The 19,700-nt window shown below is 37.3% G+C and overlaps 1 protein-coding gene across 1 annotated transcript; it reads right to left on the bottom strand.

The window, feature by feature from the left end:
* Positions 1-2,670: 2,670 nt before the first annotated feature.
* On the bottom strand, positions 2,671-12,752 carry tfa (transferrin-a). The gene is made up of 17 exons (XM_059344296.1): positions 12,594-12,752; positions 12,337-12,479; positions 11,047-11,152; positions 10,083-10,274; positions 9,448-9,577; positions 8,514-8,569; positions 7,642-7,805; positions 7,315-7,468; positions 7,043-7,206; positions 6,842-6,938; positions 6,721-6,741; positions 5,868-6,032; positions 4,373-4,526; positions 4,214-4,284; positions 3,506-3,690; positions 3,173-3,362; positions 2,671-3,018 (listed from the first exon to the last, which is right to left on the bottom strand). The coding sequence occupies exons 1-17, from the start codon at positions 12,631-12,633 to the stop codon at positions 2,972-2,974; spliced, it is 2,079 nt and encodes a 692-aa protein (XP_059200279.1). The 5' UTR covers positions 12,634-12,752; the 3' UTR covers positions 2,671-2,971.
* Between the last annotated feature and the right edge of the window lie 6,948 nt (positions 12,753-19,700).

The raw sequence follows: 19,700 nt of genomic DNA, 5'->3' as shown, positions 1-19,700 counted from the left end.
AACAAGATAATAGAGAAAACAAGGGTGGTCTAATAATTTTTTCCATGCCTGTATTTCTTGAGAACTGGCTTAACTCCATCTGTAACTATAAAGAAAAGGGCTATTCCCACATCATATGTTTAACCCAGGTCTATCCCTAACTCTGGAGTAAGAGTTGACTCTGGTATACATTGTTAACCCAGGGTCTGGGCTGGGGAGTAACAGAATTAAAGTAATGGGATTACGTATTTAAAAAACAAAAAAACAACAACTGTATTCCATTACAGTTATAATTTAAATCGGTGGTATTTGAATACACTGCCTATAATAAAAGATTACCTGAAGGGATTACTTTTTTACTTTTGGTTTGTTTTGTTTATTGGTTAGTTCATCGTCTCCTTTTTATCATATTTTTTAAAATTGTTTTATTGTCTATATTACTTCTACCTATTTATTAGCATTTTTGTGTTTGTGTATCCAGGTTATCCAGGTCCTGATGATTATAAGTTGTTCACTTGCCTGCTGTTCGCTATGATTTAGCATATTTGTCTTCTTGTATTCATTTTACCCGGATTTTGTCTTGCTGTTTAGCCTTCTGTTGTTACATTACCTTTTGCTCTTGGTGGCCTTGTCTGTTTTTGAAGATGCTATACAAATAAAGGTATTATTATTATTATTATAATTGTGTAGTAATAATAATAATGATGATATTATTATTGTTATTATTATTATTATTATTATTATTATTAATAATAATAATAATAATAACAATAATATTGTATTATTATTATTTTCCACCCCCAAAGGGTCTGTCATGGACCAGCAAAGAAACTCTTGCAATTTGGAGCAGATCCAAATCACAGTGTAAATATACAAATTATGTTTTGCTTTTGTTTACTTTTCAAAATAGGGCATTTACTGAGGTCTGTGCTCTTAAATTCATACAAGGCATTTCCCATGAACAGATGAAAAAAATAATAAGTACAAAAAGTTGTGTGTTCAGTGCACCTGCCACATGACAGTGGCAGAGGCATAGACGAGACACTGTAGAAATGTGTTTTTGGCATGGAAATGTATTACCCAGACAAATGAACACAAATATTTGGAATACGTTACTTAATCTGAGTTATCTAATTGAATATGCTACAAAGTACATTTTCATGACATCTAGTGAGATACATTTTAAAAGTAACCTTCCCAACACCGCTCAGGGTTAACCTAAGCCCAAGGCTGTACAATTCACACTGCACTCCTACTAGCTCTGGGTTAAATGTCTGTTTGAACACATGAATAATGTTAACACTGAGCACTGTTTTACACTGGCAACTTTAGCCCCATGTTTTTTTGATTTTCAGGGGATAACCCCACAAAGTTGTTGCTAACAGGGCCAATATAAACGCTCCCTACGCGCGTACAGTGTGAAAAGCCATTAGAATAGAATCGATTTTAATTGCATCTGCAGAGGAAGAAACCTTCTGAGTAGACCTTATGGTAGAAGTGAGAATAACCCAAGGCCCCACAATACAATTTCATCCTGATACTTGAGTCACAAAACAATATTATTGCAATTTTGCAATATGGTGAGTTTTGCGTTACAATATATTGCGATTTAACTGTTTAACTGTATTTTGTGCCCACAAAATTAAATCCAGTCAAGAATTTTTTGTCAAATAAGATAAAATTCTCAGTCTATTCATCTCACTTCAGTCTTTTTATGTCTCCACAATGATTCAAACCCACAGACTGACCAACAAAGTATTCAGTCAAATCAAATTTAACTGATATCATCAGCAATATACATGCTGATATCAGATCAACATGTATGGATGACAACTATTGCAGCATTTTGTCAATCTCTCCTCAACTTTAAGCATCACTGCTCTGAATTTTTTTGAATGAAACATTAAAAAAAGCCTAACTTTGCATCATTATTTCGACAACTTCTCAATGCGATATCCGGACACACATGGCTGTAGATTCCTTAGATCTTCTAGTTTCACATGACACCAGTTTCTCCAGTTTTATTCCAAAAAGTGAGCCCACTATGGCAAATATTCTGAAGGCCTGCTAAATAATAATATAATAATAATATGATAATAATATTGATACTTTGCAGCTATGGATCGATATAATATTGCCACTCAAAATATCGCGATATTAATGGGAGCTTTAATCTTTCCAACCATAGTCTATTGAAGAAAAAAAAAGTACTATCTTTTATAGTCCAAGACTGTAATTTTTTTATAATGTCAAGCATAATCCTGTTAATGAAATGCCCCATCTAAAAAAATATTTTGTTCTTTGCTTTTATCCAAAGATGGCTGTTTGATTGGTTATAGCATCAGTAAATAGCACTATTGGCAGATGTGGAATATAATATTCATGATTATGTTTTCATCAGTGTATGATTACTTGAAACTAAGAATTCTTGTGTTTTTTGTTAGCTTAGAATGAGGAATTCATATCCATAGGGAGCGGGTCCTCTGACAGAGTTCACCTATTGCACCGCCATGTTTCTACAGTGACCCGAAACACTTCTGAAAACACATTAAGGCAAGAAATAGGCAACACAGTCACAACTTAATTCAAATTTCATCAGTAGAGAGCACTGTGGAAGCAAATTTGATAATATTCTCTCTTTCATAAAATCTCTCTATATATTTATATATAATATATACTGTCAGCACAAAAGAGCATTAAAAAGGTTTTATTTGAGAAAAGTCTGGCACATGTTGACAAACATAGTTGATCCAATAACACAGGAAATGTTACATTATGTCTAAACAGCATGAAAACAGTGGTTGATTTGATTTGAAAGTTTTGGTAGTGCAATGTATCTGTTTGTTGATTGTACTTCTAAAAAAACAACAGGTCTACAACAAGATCAGTAAGAAAATGCACAATGCGATTTTTTGATTGAGTGTGGCAAGTGTTGGTAAGGCGCTGGAATCAATGCGAGCAGAATTAGGCACCACATGGTCCATGGTTGCCTCTAGTTTTTTTGCTGGCATGAATGAAAAGTGCAAGCTGTCTCCAGATCTGTGGGAAACAGAAAGACACAAAAACTGACTTGGGACACATATTTTCACAATATATCTAGGATATAAAGACATAATATATAAAAATAGATATAAAGACACACTATTAATCTATTCATCTATTAAGTGACTACCCTGTTAGTCATGGTACCAACCTGGAGTGGATTTACTGCACTGTCTGAGTGACTTCATGGCATTCATGTAATATTTTCCCAAAAATGATTCATACGATGTCCCAGCTGGAACCTGCTGCAGACACCTAGTGGAGTCCTTGAAGAGGAGGTTCTTTCCATTTGGTGACTCGAACATCTTAAATTGGGCACTGGAATCGGGACCAAACTTGGACTATAGATAAGAAGAAAATCAAGATTTAAAACAGACTATTAATTCCTTTTTAGGTTCCATATCAAGGCCAAAAATCAACAGAGTTTTAGGGTAAAACCACCCTGTATCTTACACCTCATGACCTAAAAAAATATATCACTGACCTGCTGGTCCAGGAGAACGCTAACAACGTCGTTGTATTTATCCGGGCGAGTCACCACAGCATGGGCAGGCACTTGAGCCAGGTGGCAAGATGCATATTCACTGATTGGCACTCGATCCTTCCCAGGGCAGATCAGCCGGTATTCATCAGGGTTCACAGGCTTGGCCCATTCTGGTGCAGTTTGGCCTTTGACAAGAAGGGAAAGAATGTTGTAGTATTATACACTGCAAAAAGCCTCAAAAAACAAGAAAAAAAAGTACAACAATTAGGTGTATTTTGCTTAAAAATAGCAAAATTATCTGCCAATGGAACAAGAACATCTGGCTTGTCAAGACTTTCCAAAACAAGTAAAAATATCTATTATTATGCTTGAAATAAGAAATTATTACTTTGAAATAGCAGTTTTATACTTGTAAGTGTTGATGAAACAGCTTTGGAGCTTTTGATATTCTAGTTTCACGCAGTATAGGTCATAAAATCCCAGTAACAAGCTGTAATATCTAGTTAGATCACTAAGGACCAAAACACTTAAAACAAGTGAAACAGTCTAACATAAAAGATGCTTAAAAGAACAACTATCTTATCAGACAAAACATAAGCATATATCCCCTTGATCTAAGATATTTAATCTTACTTAGATTTCAGTTTTTGCAGTGTACAAAACAACATTCTAAGTTGAGATGAAGACAGATCGGTGTCAGTCTCTTACCAGTACGACTGTTTTCTGGAACAGTTGTGTGTTTGACGAAAGCAACATCACCGGCACCTTCAACCAGACATCTATAATGACATACATAACATAACTTAGCAAGCTGTCCTTAGAACATACTTGCATTTAAATTAGCATGCAGAAAATCATTGCACTTACCTAAATGCTCCAGCATAGCCATAGTACTTCTCCTCAGCGCTGGCTCTGCATTTGGAATTATCTCCCACTGTTGGTGTTTCGCTGCCGCCACACTGTTTGCAGAATGAAGAGTTCTGGTCTGATCCGGGGGCACAGCCGGAAACGAAGAACTTGCCTGAGGAGAAGAGGACTGTGTTAATGCTGCATTCAGAGGTGTAGAAAAGGCAACCATGCCTCCTAAACATTACATTTCTAGACTACCTGATGGTTTTGAAACATATATTTTAAGTGAAACAGAATTGCCATTAGGTTGATGTTCTCTGACAACATTTCCATACCAGCTGCTGTACATGACAGTTTTCTACAGCACAAAAACCATATAGGGGATTTTGGGTATACAAAGTTAAGAATTTTGTCACTTTGGTGAAGGAAAAATTGTGTTTTTTGTTGAGTTTGAGTTAAAAAAAAACAACTTACAGTCTAACATTTGCTAATAAAAAAGAACTACAAGGTTTGTGTGTTATGAAAGGTGGGCGTGCTTACAGGTGCAACTCAATAAATTAGGATATCATAGAAAAGTTTATGTCAGTAATTCAATTCAAAAAGTGGAAATAACACATTATATAGATCCATTACACACAGAATGAAACATTCCATGTCTTAATTTATTTAAATTTTTCTATGTATAATTATTATGGCTTACATTTAATCTTCATTAAATGTAATTAACCTAAAATTCAGTCAAAAAAATTGTAATATTACAAAAGAACGATTTTTAAAGTATCTTTAATTTAGAAATGTTGGCCCCTGAAAAGTATGTCCATCTATATGACTCAATACTTGGTTGAGGCTATTTGACTTGAACTACTGGAAATGGACTTTTCCATGATATTCTAAATTACTGAAATGCATCGGGGTGGAAAAAAGGAAAAGGAACTCTGCTGAGTGCAGATGATGATGTGTTGGGATTTGCCATGGAACGTGAATCTGTTACGCACTTTATTGTCATCGGCCACTCTCACTGCCACATCCCCTTGTATGAACGGTTAATCTGCTGTAATTTGGCAAATTACCAACCCATTTTCACTCATTCTTGTGCAAGGCTGCAAATCCATTTTGAAGTTATGCGCCTTTTTGCAACTTTGCTGCACCCCGCTTTAACCAATTGGTATGAGTGCAAAACACACAGCTCACAAATAAAATTACAAATAATTTACCTCAATGTCAAATTTCTGTCTCCTAGGACAAAAACTGTGGCTGCTGGAGGGTGGGAAAAATGTTGTGGAATCGGCAAGTTATAGAGCTGCTGGTCTGCTGTGGTAAAAGTCACAGCTAAGTGGACTTTGTATTTAAATATGTGCATATTTCGCAATTGTGCAGATACTGTGCGTTCAATAAGAAAACATTTCCTCACAATGCTGATAAAAAACAAACATTTTGTTTCTTTTCTAACATATTTGTGATTTCATAGTTAACTATATATAATTTTTGGGAGAAAAAGCACAGAGTCACTTACTGAAATCACAGTCGTTAGTCTGATTGTGAATATGGCCCATGGGGATGTTCCAGCCAGCAGTTCTGCCCACGCCTGTGTGGCAAGACCTCTTTCCCTTAAGGGTTTCCCAGGTCAACCCAGAGCTCTCCTTTACCACAGCAACAGCATAGTAAGAGGAGGCTGCGGCTACAAGAGTGTAAGTACAGAAGGTGAAGAATCAGAAAACTATGTGCCAGTTAGTTATTAGCTACTGTTTAAAATTTAATTTAAACATTCATCTAACAGCTGTGAGATACCAACATTTTTCCTGCTCACAAATCATCTCATAATTAATCATAATAATCATAATCTCATCATAATTTTGGTGTAATGTCCTCGAGAAGAAGAACTACACACTTTGTCACTTGAAAAAAGAAAAAAGAAAAGTGTTCACTTGGTAAACTTTCAATGAAATAAATCCTGTTAACTGTAACAACTGTCATAAAGTAGAAAGTCTTTTAGCCAACACGCAGCAGGTCAGCTGAACATGCCAAAATGCTATGTTTGTCACAAAATTCATTTAATTCCATCCGAACTTATCAGAAAAAATCCTGTTTTTCTCATAGTTAGCACCAAATTACTTAACTCTTTCCAAGTCACTTCCCAGGAGTTATTAGGAAAGTAACAAAATTATTTCTAACAGATGTTTTCTGGGATTTTTGCCATTGTAATGTTTCTTTCAGTGGACTGCATTACACCTGCATTACACCTAAACACTTTACCCAAACTAATAACATGATTCAAGATTAGTAAAAAAAAAAATCAGTAAATGTGTTATCTTTTGTTTTAACTATAGTGATATCTATACTTTAACATTTAATTTAGAGTATTTTACCTCCGGGGGTGCTGCACAGCGCTGTGAGGAGAGACAAAGATTTAAATATTACTTCTGTAGAAAAGGTGAAATAAAACACAGGATTGTATGGGATGGTTTTAGTGCTATCTAAGCTTCATACCATTATCATACTGCTCCACCATAGCAGGAACCAGACGACACTTCCCAGCTGTGTACACCTGTCCTCCATCCACTGCCATTGCATCAGCCTCTTGACGCTACAGGATAACAAAGATGACAGATAATCAGAGACAAAACGACAAACAAACAAAAAAATCTCAAGCCTATGACAGTTTCTCAATTTCATCCAAGACTGTTTTACCATAATCTTTTTCATGCAGTCTTCAACTGTTGGCGCACTCTCGCACTCAATGGCGGCTTCACTACCCTCAACCGTACTGAAAGCGCTCCAAGTGTCACACTTCGTTGTCTCAGCGTGGCCCACAGCACACCATTTAAGAGCAGTGGATGTAGACTCTGTGGCCACTGGAAAGCGAAGCACAACCATTATCCAAAAGTGTCTGCTGGCTTCTGCCTTTGTGTGATGGTTGGAGTGTTATTACGTGTGTTTTATCTGCCTTGGTTTACAAGTACCTTTCTTCAGGGAATGGGCGATGCTTGTGTACTCAGCGCCCAGATACAGGAAGAAATCTGTAATTTCCGGCAGCCGCAACAGCCTTGTTGCTGAGTCCTTGAACATCAGGTTTTTAGAAGGTGCATAGGCTTCAGAGGAGAAGAGGTTAAAGCCCTGAAAAGACAAAAAGTAATTAATTGTGAGGTAATTGAAATATAAGTCACATGTTTAAATGAATCCTTTCATATCATGATTCACTTTTTTTCTCCCTCTCATTAGGCAGTCAACTCTACAACTCGCTCTGATACCACACAGATATGCTCTAATACAAATATTTTGTATTTTACCACTGTACTGTTGAGGCTAGTCCAGATCAAGTCAGACAACACTTTGTCCTTGCGTGTGACAACAGCATGAGCTGGTACTCTGGCCAGGTGGCAGGTTTTGTAGCTGTCGATAGGTGCTCTGGTGTTATCCTTGCACAGCAGCTCGTAGTTGGCCTTTTCGTCGGCTGAAAGTGTGTCACAACAACATTTTATCAGTTGTGGTGATTATAACCAGGAGTTATTTGCTGTGATTTGAATTTAAGTGCAATTTTTTTTTTTTTTTTTGGGCATTTTGTAGCTTTATTGATAGGAGAGATATTGAGAGTGAAAGGGGGAGACAGAGGGGAAGACATGCGGGAAAGGGCTCCGAGCCGGATTCGAACCCGGGCCGCCCGCTTACGAGGACTGGGCCTCTGTGGTACGCGCTCTACCAGGTGTGCCACCGGGAATGCCCCTTTAAGTGCAATTTAACAGTAAACTGAGCCTCATAAGTATGTATTAATGGCATAAATACAGCACACCGACATTGGAAAGCTATAAAAAAAAACTTCTGCGAAAAAGATATTATCCGTAATTACAGATTAAACCCCCTACAACAGATAATTTGCTTAATGTAAATACCAGTTTAAATAATGAAAATGGTGGCAGGTTTCCTCTCTTCACTTTTTTTCTTTTGGTTGTATGCTTTCTTAATCATGTAATCTACATAAAAAAGTGATGCAGATGTAGATGTGATGTTAAAGATACCTTACAAGAAATGCAAGAATTTTTGTTGTTCAACTGAAATAATTCAGAAAGGTTGTATTCCATGAAACAACAAGTCTATTAGGCTGCATATTTCTATGAGATTAAAGTTCTATACATATTATAACTGATGATAATATGATACTGACCAGGTACAGTGAGATGCTTCACAAAGGCCACGTCTCCCTTGCCGTCCTTCAGACACCTATTAAGTAGATCAATCACAGGTGCATCAAAATTACAGGTTTGTGTGTTACCAGCAGTATAATGTATTTCTGCAGGGGTTAAGGAAGCAGCAAATGAGTTAAAAATGTCACAGAACAGAGATGTGATCATATTTATAGAGATTTTGTGTCATTCGTACAACTACAGCTGCCTTAAATGACCCATGTTTACATTTTGTAGTTAGTGGTGCATACAACTATATTCATTTGAGCATGAAATCTTAAAAGTGCAGTGTAAAAATGCACAAAATTACTTCTTGCAATTAATGTTGGTCTGCTGTGCTTGCACTGAAAAAAAAAAGAAGAAATCACGGTAAGTGGTATTTTATTTGCTTCAAACCTTTTGTATTCCTATTTATACTGTTATACATGCATTTGAGCATGAAATATGTTAAGTTACATATTAGTAACATATTTAAAATTGCAGTTTCATCATATCTGGTTAAGTGCACGGTCTTATATGCAGCCCTGTGGTAGTGTCAATGAAAAAATGTGGCCCCCTCCAGCATTTAAGTTGCCCATCCCTGGTCTACTTCATAATCAACAGAAATACCTCACTACCAAGTCCTCACGTCCATTTATTTCACTTTTTAACCATCTTTTCAGAGCTTGTTTACTTAGATATTTAGAGACTAAACTTAATGAAACTGCGACTGTTTCACAACATTAAGAATGTATTTAAAAGTTTAGGAATTTGGATTTGCGGATCTACTGCCACCGGTTGTGGCGGCAATTTAAAATGCACCACCATGGGTCGTTTTAGGGGTAGGACCTATGTGGTTGTTTGGATTGGAGGACTAAATGTGTAGAGGATAATAGAGAACAGTCACAGAAGAATCAGAGGAACACAGATACTGACTGGAAGGCGCCGGCGTAGTCGTAGTAAGGCTCATTGTGGGACCTGGAGCAGTCTCCTTTGCACAGTTTACACAGTGAGGAGTCACGTGTAGCTCCGGGGGCACAGCTTTCCACAAAGAATCTGCTCACAGCTGCAAAACACAAAGTAGATTTTAAAAATCCTGAAGTCCCCAGTCCCTGCAACAAAGCTCCCAACATCATGAAGACAGTTAGATCAAACTCCATGAAGAAAGTCCCAGCAGGTTTCAGATAGCATAAACATTTTGTTGGCTTTAAAGAAACTGAAATTAACCCAGGAAAGCAAACACACTAAAAGCTGTAGAAAAAGAGAGGACTGTACCATTCTGTTTCATTTTATTTGTAAGGTTGGTGTTTCTTTCTGTTTTTGCAGCCCTTATGCTATGCTAAGCTAAGCTAATGGACGGCTGCTGTAACTTCATGTCAAAAAGACAGATTACAATACCATTACAGGTAACTATAATGTAATAAAATAAGAATTCCCAGAAGAAATGCTAAGGAGAGTTTCTCAATGGTAGCTACAGCTCTGAGCAAAAGTACACATATTATTTTTGGCTGACTTACCTTTGACATAGCTATTTCCCACTGTGATAAGCGGTGACATAAGTAGTAACTCACCCTTCTCCACAGGCTCGTTTTCAATGCCGTCCCACGTAATGTAATTCATGGACAGCAGAGTTCCTATGGGGATGTTCCAGCCTGCAGATTTCCCCAAACCAGTGTGGCAGGATTTCTTCCCGTTGAGCTGGTTAAATTTAAAGTCAGTGCCCTTCTTCACCACAGCAACAGCGTAGTAACAGGTTTCCGAAGCTGGATGTATGCAAAACAATTGAACGCAAAAAGTTAAAGGGGAACTATAGTTCCTTAACTGATTGTAAATTGGTCATATATGACCAATTTACAATCAGTCTCCCATTCATTGTCTTTCTAACTCCATCTTTTAAACTCAATGGCATCACAAGTTTGAGACCAACTTCTCTGGTTTCTGGCTTTGTAGTTCATGTTCATAAATATTAATTGAACTTTTCTAGGCCATGGAAACAACATATTGAAAATCTTTAGGGCTGCCCTCTCTTAGTTGATCAGTTGGACACATCGGTTGTCTTGGTCTTAGTCGACTAAGAATTCTTTATTTATCTTTTTTTTCATGCTGAATGACAGACACCTCTCTGGTAAATACACACTTTAAAGTGTTTTTGGATTATTCTTTGAGAAACTCAGTTTCACCGATCTGTTGACTAAATTAACTTATCAATTATGATGAAATCGTATGAGTGTAAGTCGACCAAGAATTCTTTAGTAGATTAGTAATTTTTGTGCTTTTTTCATGCTGAATTACTTATTTCAAGAAGCGATTTAACACATCTCCGGTAAAAACATGCTTTAAATTGGTCTTTGTCATGTTGATTAATCAACTAATCACTTAGTTGACAAAATCTTATTAGTGTTAGTTGATTAAGAATTTCTTTAATCAAGGGCAGCCCTAGAAATGTTACTTGAGGTGGTGTTCCCCTTTTAAACATGTAGCTCATACAATTCTGTGCTAATTTTATTAGTAAAGACAGCTGATGAGTGAACATACAGCTCTCGCCGTAGTCCTCAGCAATAATGGGATGCAGCTCGTAGGGTTTCAGTCCAGCTGTGTAGATGTCCCCTCCATCCAAAGTGATGGCATCTGCAGTAGCATCCTGATGCAAAAACACAAAGTGTCACCAACCAGCAGCACAATGTGTGATGTCTTCAACAGCTCAAACATGTGAAGAGTTAAACTAAATTCAGTTTATTCTAGTATTATACTTTTTTTCACAGTGCTAAGATACGTGTACGTAATTTCTTGAATGCTTGAATCAAATGCTATTTTATAATTCTACTCCACGACATTTCAGGGGGAAATATCTGACTTTTCTATACTAATTTGACAATTGTAGTTATTACAGTTATTTCACATATCTCCATCCATTTTCATGGATTTTCATGATTTTCAATGATCATTTACAATTAGAACATGATCATTATATGAAATATTCTGCATGGTGTGGACTTTCCCCCCCGATACTTTTAAGTTTATTTTCCTCTTTCGGTACTTTTACTCACTAGTGAAATGTTAAATGTAGGACAAGCTTGTAAGTGCTTGCAATGAAAAATGTTTACAGTGCAGTGTTGATACTTTTGCATAAGTCAATGATGGTCAGTTCAAACCAAAAAATAATATTGACCATTGACATCAAACTGAATACAGAGCTATGATGATTATACTTTTTGGTAGTGGTTTAAGAAGTATTTAGATCTTTTACTTCAAAAAAGTATGAATACAACACTGTGAAAATACTCCACTATGAGTAAAATGACTGCATTCAAACTCTTACTGAAGTAAAGTACAGAAGTATCAGCATCAAAATGTACTTAAAATATAAAAAGTAAAAGTACTCGTTGTGCACAATGCCCCCTCTCAGATTGTAATATAAATACATACAGTACAGTGCAAAAGTCAGGTGTGAAAAAAATGGCTAGAAGAATTTATGCTGGCTTGAAGGCAAAGGGTGGTCACATCAAAAATTGATATGATTAAGATTTTTTATTTTGTTTACTCACTTTGCATTTTGTTAATTGATAAAAGTACATTTTTAAAATTTATATATTTTATATTATATATATATATTTATATATTTTCGGGAATGTAACTAAAGTTGTTAGCTAAATATAGTTGAGTATAAATTTATGTAAAAGATAAATACTCAAGTAAAGTACAAATACCTGGATATTGTACTTAAGTACAGTACTTAAATGTACTTAGTTGCATTCCACCACTACTTTTTGATGCTTTTATTTACTGAGCACATCTTATTGGATTATGTTAGGCTACTGTTCTCACCTTTATTGCAATGATGCAGTCGAGGGTGTTTGCTTTCTTCACACAGGTAAACACAGGATTGATGGCTGAGAGGGCCTGGCATTTCTCAAATTCTTTGTCCGACTTGACGCACCATTTCACCTTTGTTTCCGCAAACACAGCGGCTGCAAAAGCAAATGGATAAATAACAATGCAGATACAATGAGCAAGAAATGTGTATGTGTTTTTTTTTTTTTAAATGCCTGTGGAAAAAAAGAAAGAAAAAGAAATGTCTTTACCGAAGCATCCGAGCAGCGACACAAGGAGCAGAGTCTGCATGTTGGACGGCGGGTCTCCAGGTCAGCAGAGCAGAGAGTCCTGGAGGCAGCTCGCCCTTATATAGCAACCCTCAAAGAGAGGAGGGAGAAGTTTGCTCAGGTTTCCTAATGTGTGCGTGTGTGGGCGCGTGTGCGCGCGTGTGTGTACTTTTGTGTGCGGAGAAACGGGATGGTAAAAAAAACATGTGAAACACATCTGAAATTTCCACATATTGGAAATTCACAGACGCTGTTTTGAAGCTATTTGTTTGAACTATGTGGAAACATCCAGAGGACCAGAGAACTGTTTAACATGCTAAAAAGAAAAAGACAATTCAGTGTTAAACATGAGCACATGTCCTCGGTCCCATTCAAAATATTTTTCGGGATTTTAGGCCCATTTGTAATGAATTAAATAAAAATTAAAAAACATGCTGCACGTGTTAACATGCTTTGTGTTTTATGCTGTAGTTCTCTTTGGTTGCTTCCCCAGTTGACCTTTGAGGATAAATAAAATGACTGATTGACTAATCAGTTTATTTATTGATTGAGATGGCTTTGTATTTTTTCTGTCTGCCACTTATTGCAAAACCTGAAGTTACAGAGATTATATTAGAAAGTATTTTTCCAGTCATTTCAGGTAGAAGAATGAATGATCCTGTAAAAACTTATTTTAAAAAAGTTGCATTTATCAAAGTATTTTACTAGTATTTTAAGCTGCAGTGTGACCCACATAAGAGTGGTGTTTACAGAGTAAACGTTACCCAAGACGAGAGCAAAGGTTTATGTTGATTTGTAATTTGAATCAATGATACATCCTTCTTTGTTCCAATTTGGCAAACCTTGAAATATCCCCAAATAACTTTCACAGTAGATTTCATGTTGCACGAGGTGCCTTTGGTGGCGCAACTTTGGAAGATCCAGGACATGACACTGGACAAGTTGAGAGATTATAACTGTAAGGACACTCTCACGGTATTTTAACTATCATCCTTTTGTGCTTTTACCCCAGATAAGAGAGATCAAGAAGCCAATTTGATATTTATGGAAAAAAGAGCCAAATCAGTAGAAACAATGACATTCAGATGATTTAGTATATAGATATTGTATAGTGCAATGCAGCTGAACAGTCAAATAACAATGTTAACAATATATATTTCAATAGGAAAAACTAGCATTATGTAACCACACTACTCAAGCTGTTATATTCAAGGTTTTCAAACTACAGGTTGTAGAAAGCAGATATATGGACTGAGTACGTTAAATAAAACAGTACAGTTTTAGGTATTCTATTTACAGATATGATTGGAAGTGTATTAAAAGCAGAAAAATCCCTGAAGAGCAAAATCAAAATGTTTAAAGAAAAAAAATCACATCACATTCCATTTTAATTTGCACTGTTAAATGTTGATCAGGTGCCCATAAAGTAGATGTTCCACAAAATGCCATTTATGCTGAGTCATTTCAGACTATGTAATCTTGACCTGAGTCTAACCCTATGGCAAAATCAGTCAAGGGACGTGACACAGAAAGGAGGACTCAATTGCACGACAACATCAGATTCCAAAAATCAAAAGGTATTTATTCAGAAAGGAGGTCGGTACACAGGCAGGCAGCCAAACAGGTAAAGGTATCCAAAAAATAGGCAAAAAGGCAGAATCCAAAAGATGAGCAAGGTATCAAAATCCAACAAGACTATGTCTGAGAGTGAATTCTGGTAAGTGAACTATGAAGAACAATGAACAGGCAAAAAGATAAGAAACAAAGGGGGTTATATACACGTCTAATAACAAGTGATGGGAAACAGGTGTGGGAGACACAATCAGGGCTCAGGTGCACACAGAATCCAAAAGATGAGCAAGGTATCAAAATCCAACAAGACTACTGCTGAGAGTGAATGCTGGTAAGTAAACTATGAAGAACAATGAACAGGCAAAAAGATAAGAAACAAAGGGGGTTATATACACGCCTAATAACAAGTGATGGGAAACAGGTGTGGGAGACACAATCAGGGCTCAGGTGCACACAGACGAGGAGGTGGGCGGGGCAGACAGGAACCTGAAACAGAGACAGGGGTGAGTGATCAAAATAAAACAGGAAACACACGACATGGAACATAAAAGTGAAATTATGACAAAATCTTTATTCCCCCCTCATCCACTGAGATAAACCCTACACTTAGTATACATAGGCCTTCTGTCCACACTTGAATGCTGACCGAGCCGACAGGACACAGGCCCAGGGGCCCGAAGTGTGAGCATCACGACTTGGCTTAAAACCACAGAAATATGCGTAACAACTACAAAGAGACGCAAGACAACAAAAAAGATGCAAAATTATAACAAAGTCTGTATTTTGCTCCTATGCAGGAAATATGGAGGGGCCTTTTGCATGTCTGTGCCAACTGTCCACGGCAGACCTGGGCATGAGTTGGCCTGGGGGCCACATCCGGCCCGTTGGCTGTCCCTGTCCGGCCCGCGTAAGGTTACCCGGGAATAAGAAATCAATACAACCACAGTGCTTTTATTTTGAAAGCGATTTCCATATGTGCATGCATGCACCTGCACAGAAATTGCTTTCAACAAAAACACCAAGTTACCTTGTTACCTTGTCACTTGCTTTTTGCAAGTTAATAAATTGCTGGTTTGTTGCATAACATACATGCTCTTGATTGTTTTTGTGGTTTGAATGTATGTTGTGTTTAAAATAAATGGGAAAGTGAGATGACGATTGGAGATTTTATTATTTTTTACTGCTATATTTAACTTACTCCACATTAACATAGCCTTATCATAACATGTATTCTTTCCAGTAGCAGCTCATAACCACATAATTACTGCATTTTATAGAGTGATGAAATTCATATTGAGCAGAATTAACTCTTGAGTATTGGTCCGGCCCTCCGTAAACTTTACAGTATCACATGTGGCCCCTTGCTAAAATGAATTGCCATGGGGCCCATTGTCTTCCATAGTCACAAGTCATTTTAGTGATGAGACAAGTCAAAAGATAGTATACAAAATATCAGGAGATCATCAAAGGAGTAAGCCTGGAATTGCCCCCATGAGAGAAAATTGGGGCGGTCCCTGGTCCTATTTTTTTTAAAGCATTTTCAAACTTTACGCTAACAGTACACTAAAATGTGTGTCTGAAAACATTCCAGAGTAACAGGCAACGCAGTAACAGGATCTTGTGTCATATTTGATCAGCGATGTCTAGTTTGACAGTTTGATCTTTGTTTTGTGAGTCATCCTATCAAACCCGCCAGGCCCAGGCCACAGTGGCTAGAAATCAGTCTGAATGAGAGAGTAACCAGACTCATTTGCCAGAGCAAATAAAAATGAGCTCGGCAGACATACGGTATTATTGGTCTTTCACTGGTTAAAGATTTTCACAGTATTTGCCTTGTGAGTCTGAATATGAGTCTTTATCCCTGCACCAGTTTCCCATCATAGATTATTGGGCCTTTTTTTAAATGTGGTGACACTTTACTCAGTAATGCTACTTCTTGATAACAGCCACAAAGTCAATAACATCACTGTTCTGTAGTCATTACACAAGCTGACATTTACTGCATGTTTTATTTATAAACAAAAAAAAACAGGCATGGCTATTATTCTACACTTGAACGGTTTCTGTTCAATTGAGCAGAATTTTAGCCGAAGGCACCACACAAAAACACTAATTGTAGGAATTTTAAAATATTAATAAATGTTGAAATGTAGAAAATCACAGGAAATAGGCGACAAATATTTGTAGTAGTAAGAAGAATATTAAAATGAAAAATAATTTCTAATATTTTACATTATTTCACTTTGTATATTTTACACTTTTGTTATTGATGGCGATAGCAGTAATAATAATAGTAATAATAATTATAATAATAATAATAATCTTTTTCTTCTCTTACTTAAAATCTGCTGCTTGGAATTATTGTTAGATGTGAAAGAGGAAAAAAATAAATATGTATAAATATAAAAAAAAAAAAAAAATTTCTGAAGTAACCCAGCTTCCTGAAAAGCCTGTGGGCCTCTTCTGACTGACTGCATGTCTGACAGAGATTACAGCCCACAGGGTCATCCTCACTGTGCTAAATCAGAGCTGATAATCTTATTATCAATGATTGTTCTCCTGAAACATGCAGAGCAGGGGCGTAACAAGGCATTACAGGTTGGCCAGGTCTTTGAGTCTGTGACACAGCGCTCTACGTGGCTTTATGTACAGTGCTTCGGTACAATTGCCATTTCAGATGTACGTAAAACTTTGTACAATAACCTGTAATGTGCTGCTTCATAAAATAAGTTTGTTTCCATGGGAAGGGGTCCTGCACCTGACTAAGAGAAGCCGAGTATAAGTGCAGGAGTGAGCTGCGGCACCTTTGCAGAGGCTGAGGTTAAGCTAGTTGAAACAACTTAAACGGTTTAGCAGTTTAGTCCAGTTGTTCCAAACCTGAGGGTCAGGGCCCCTAATATGGTCACAAGATAAATCTGAGGGGTCGTGATTTGTTTGATGTTGTTTTATGAACTGTTGGATCATTTAACTCTTTTGGGCCACAAACAGCTGTTATAATTAAACAATCGAAGAAGTTTATGGTTTTTTTTAGGTAGAACAACTCATTGACTGAATGGGTAACATTTTCTGTGTCTGCCCTGTGATAGTCTGGCGACCTGTCCAGGGTGAACCTTGCCTTTCCAGATGGGATTGGCTCCAGCCCCCCACAATGAGAGTTTAGATAATGAATGAATGAATGAATGAATGAATTAAGCTTATCAATTGGTGGAAGAGATAAAAAAAAATCCATCTGAAATGTTGTGTTGTAGCAGTGTCAAATGGCCTAATATGGAATTACTCACGTTAAGTCCGACTTGTTGATGACAAAGACGCTGCACAGCAGGTTTACGCGAGCTGCTCATAGCTGGGATCCTGGTGGGATCCGCCTGCCTCACTTGTGCCTCTTCTCTGCAGGCTGTTATTCTCCCTGTGCTCCACTGAGCAAGAAATCCCTGCTAGGAAGGAACTGAACATCTTTAGGTGTAAAGTAACGATGCTAACTGTTGTAAAGCTATTTTCTTCATTCTCTCCGAGGGTCAGACTGGACACTACAGTGACTCATTACTAACTCTCGAAGGCACAAGTGGTATAACAAGACAGGACCGGCCGAGGCTAGCTGGTTAGCATGCTAATTTCCGTAGATATCTCTGCAACATAATACAAACAGACGTCTCTGACATAATGTCAACACTGTCACTTCTTCACATTCGCTTCATAATGTTCTTTCATTTGTAGAATGTTTTTAAAAACAAAAAGCTGGCCAAATCTTACACATTGCACCTTTAAGTTGCTTGAGAGGAGGGTTTACATTTTTTGCATTTAACTTTGATCACAGTGCATTTGATTAAGACTTCAAAACGTATCATATTTAGGTTACATCCAGCTGTTTTATGCAAGATAAGAAAGACTGGGCCAGTCTTGTGATTGAAATTGATCCACAAACACTTTAAACTGCAGGCTCCTGTCTTCTGCATAAATTACAGCTGTTCAAGCGATATAGAACCACACTGCTATAAAGTTGAGGAATTCACAAAATACAAATTGAAACAAGAATAGTTACAATTGTCGCCGGAGAGGCAAAGACACCCAGATGTTTAGTTCAGAAACACAAGACCCATTTCCCACGATGCCTTAGCACCTTTCATTTAGACTCTTGCCACTTAAATGCCCACTTCTTTCAAGCTCCACACTTCCAGTTTTTAACACAGACTTACTCTTAAATGAAATGATGCCTTAAGCCCAAAATAAATAGATAAAACTTTAGAAGGCTCATTGAGAGCCGCAGAACTTTAAACTCAGCCCCCACATGGTGAACTGATCACATATTAACTTCCATTGACTTATTTCTGAGAACTAGCTGACAGGTCTATGTCTGACTGGGGTCAACATCCTTCTTATACAACCGACATAACCTCAAACATGGCAGGTCATGAGGTAAACGTCCTGGTTACGTTAAAAAAATAAGGTTTCAAGTTAAATGAATGCAGGTTATAGTTTTTATAGGTGGAGACATGTTTACAGTTGGGCTTTAAAATGTTTTATGAGCTAGAACTCCAATATCAGAAAACTTTAAAACAAGCATCATGTGGCGAACTCAGGCTGTCTGAGGGTCAGCAGCAAAAAAAAGGGCACCAGCTGCACATGGTGAGCACCAGCACGTAGTTCTCATGTAGGGCAGCCTACAGGGCAATGCAGTGGGGTTTTTCTATCTAAAGGCACCCAATAGTGAACTGCATTATGCTTTCTCTACTGGAAGGACACCTTAGAGGGCACTTTACCATGTTTAATCTAATATAGGGGCACCAAAGATGGCACTTCTGCTGCATTTAATTTGAACACAGGGGCACTGCTGCCCCCTCCCTGGGCTCTTCAATGATATATTAACTACTGAAAGCAATGCAGATGGATCAGTGATTTAAAGTTGATCTTCCAAAGGCCATCATGCAAAGAAAACCTAGAAATATTAGTTGTTCTTTATTTGAGGCAGATGGTCAGGGCAAATACAGCATTTCTGGGTTTTTTTTTTTAAGTTAAGGGGGAAATGGGTTCAGTACTTTATTTGGTGCTGCCCTTTGCCAGCACATCTCCCTCCACCCTCCGTTTTCTTGTTACAAAAAAAAAAAGAAGAGTGGAGAAGGAATGCCCTTGACGTACTGTAGTATCCACACAGTCAGCAGAGTGACACGGAGTCAGTGTCCTCATCTGTTTGTACAGCTGCAGGTCCTTTTCTTTCACCTCTGACTGTTGACCTGAACACACATCATCAGCTGGGGCCCTAATTCAAATGCGAATATAAAAATGAGGTTTTTTTAACATGTTAACTCAAGACATGTTGCTTTTTCCCCCCAAAGGCTTCACACTAAATGTGATATACAGTATGAATAAAGTGTTATATTATAGCCGCAAAAGATACTGTAGCATTGATAGCAGCCTCTTATTTTTCTCATTATAAAGATTTTCAATATTGACACAGTAACGAGCACCAAAGTGAGGAAGCTATTTTGAAGATAATTTTTTTCTGCAGCACAATTGGATTTT

This window comes from Centropristis striata, chromosome 11 (genome assembly GCF_030273125.1).
Source record: "Centropristis striata isolate RG_2023a ecotype Rhode Island chromosome 11, C.striata_1.0, whole genome shotgun sequence".
NCBI lineage: Eukaryota > Metazoa > Chordata > Actinopteri > Perciformes > Serranidae > Centropristis > Centropristis striata.
Note: the sequence above shows the minus strand (reverse complement) of the source record. Positions and strands in the feature narration are given on the sequence as shown.

Bases quoted from the DNA above. Each gene is read 5' to 3' on its own strand.
- tfa (XM_059344296.1), bottom strand. From the start codon at position 12,633: ATGCAGACTCTGCTCCTTGTGTCGCTGCTCGGATGCTTCG. The intron at 10,275-11,046 runs GTATGTTCACTC...GCATACATCCAG, and splicing joins TGAGGACTACGGCGAGAGCT to CTTCGGAAACCTGTTACTAC. The intron at 9,578-10,082 runs GTGAGTTACTAC...TGTGTTTTGCAG, and splicing joins AAACGAGCCTGTGGAGAAGG to CTGTGAGCAGATTCTTTGTG.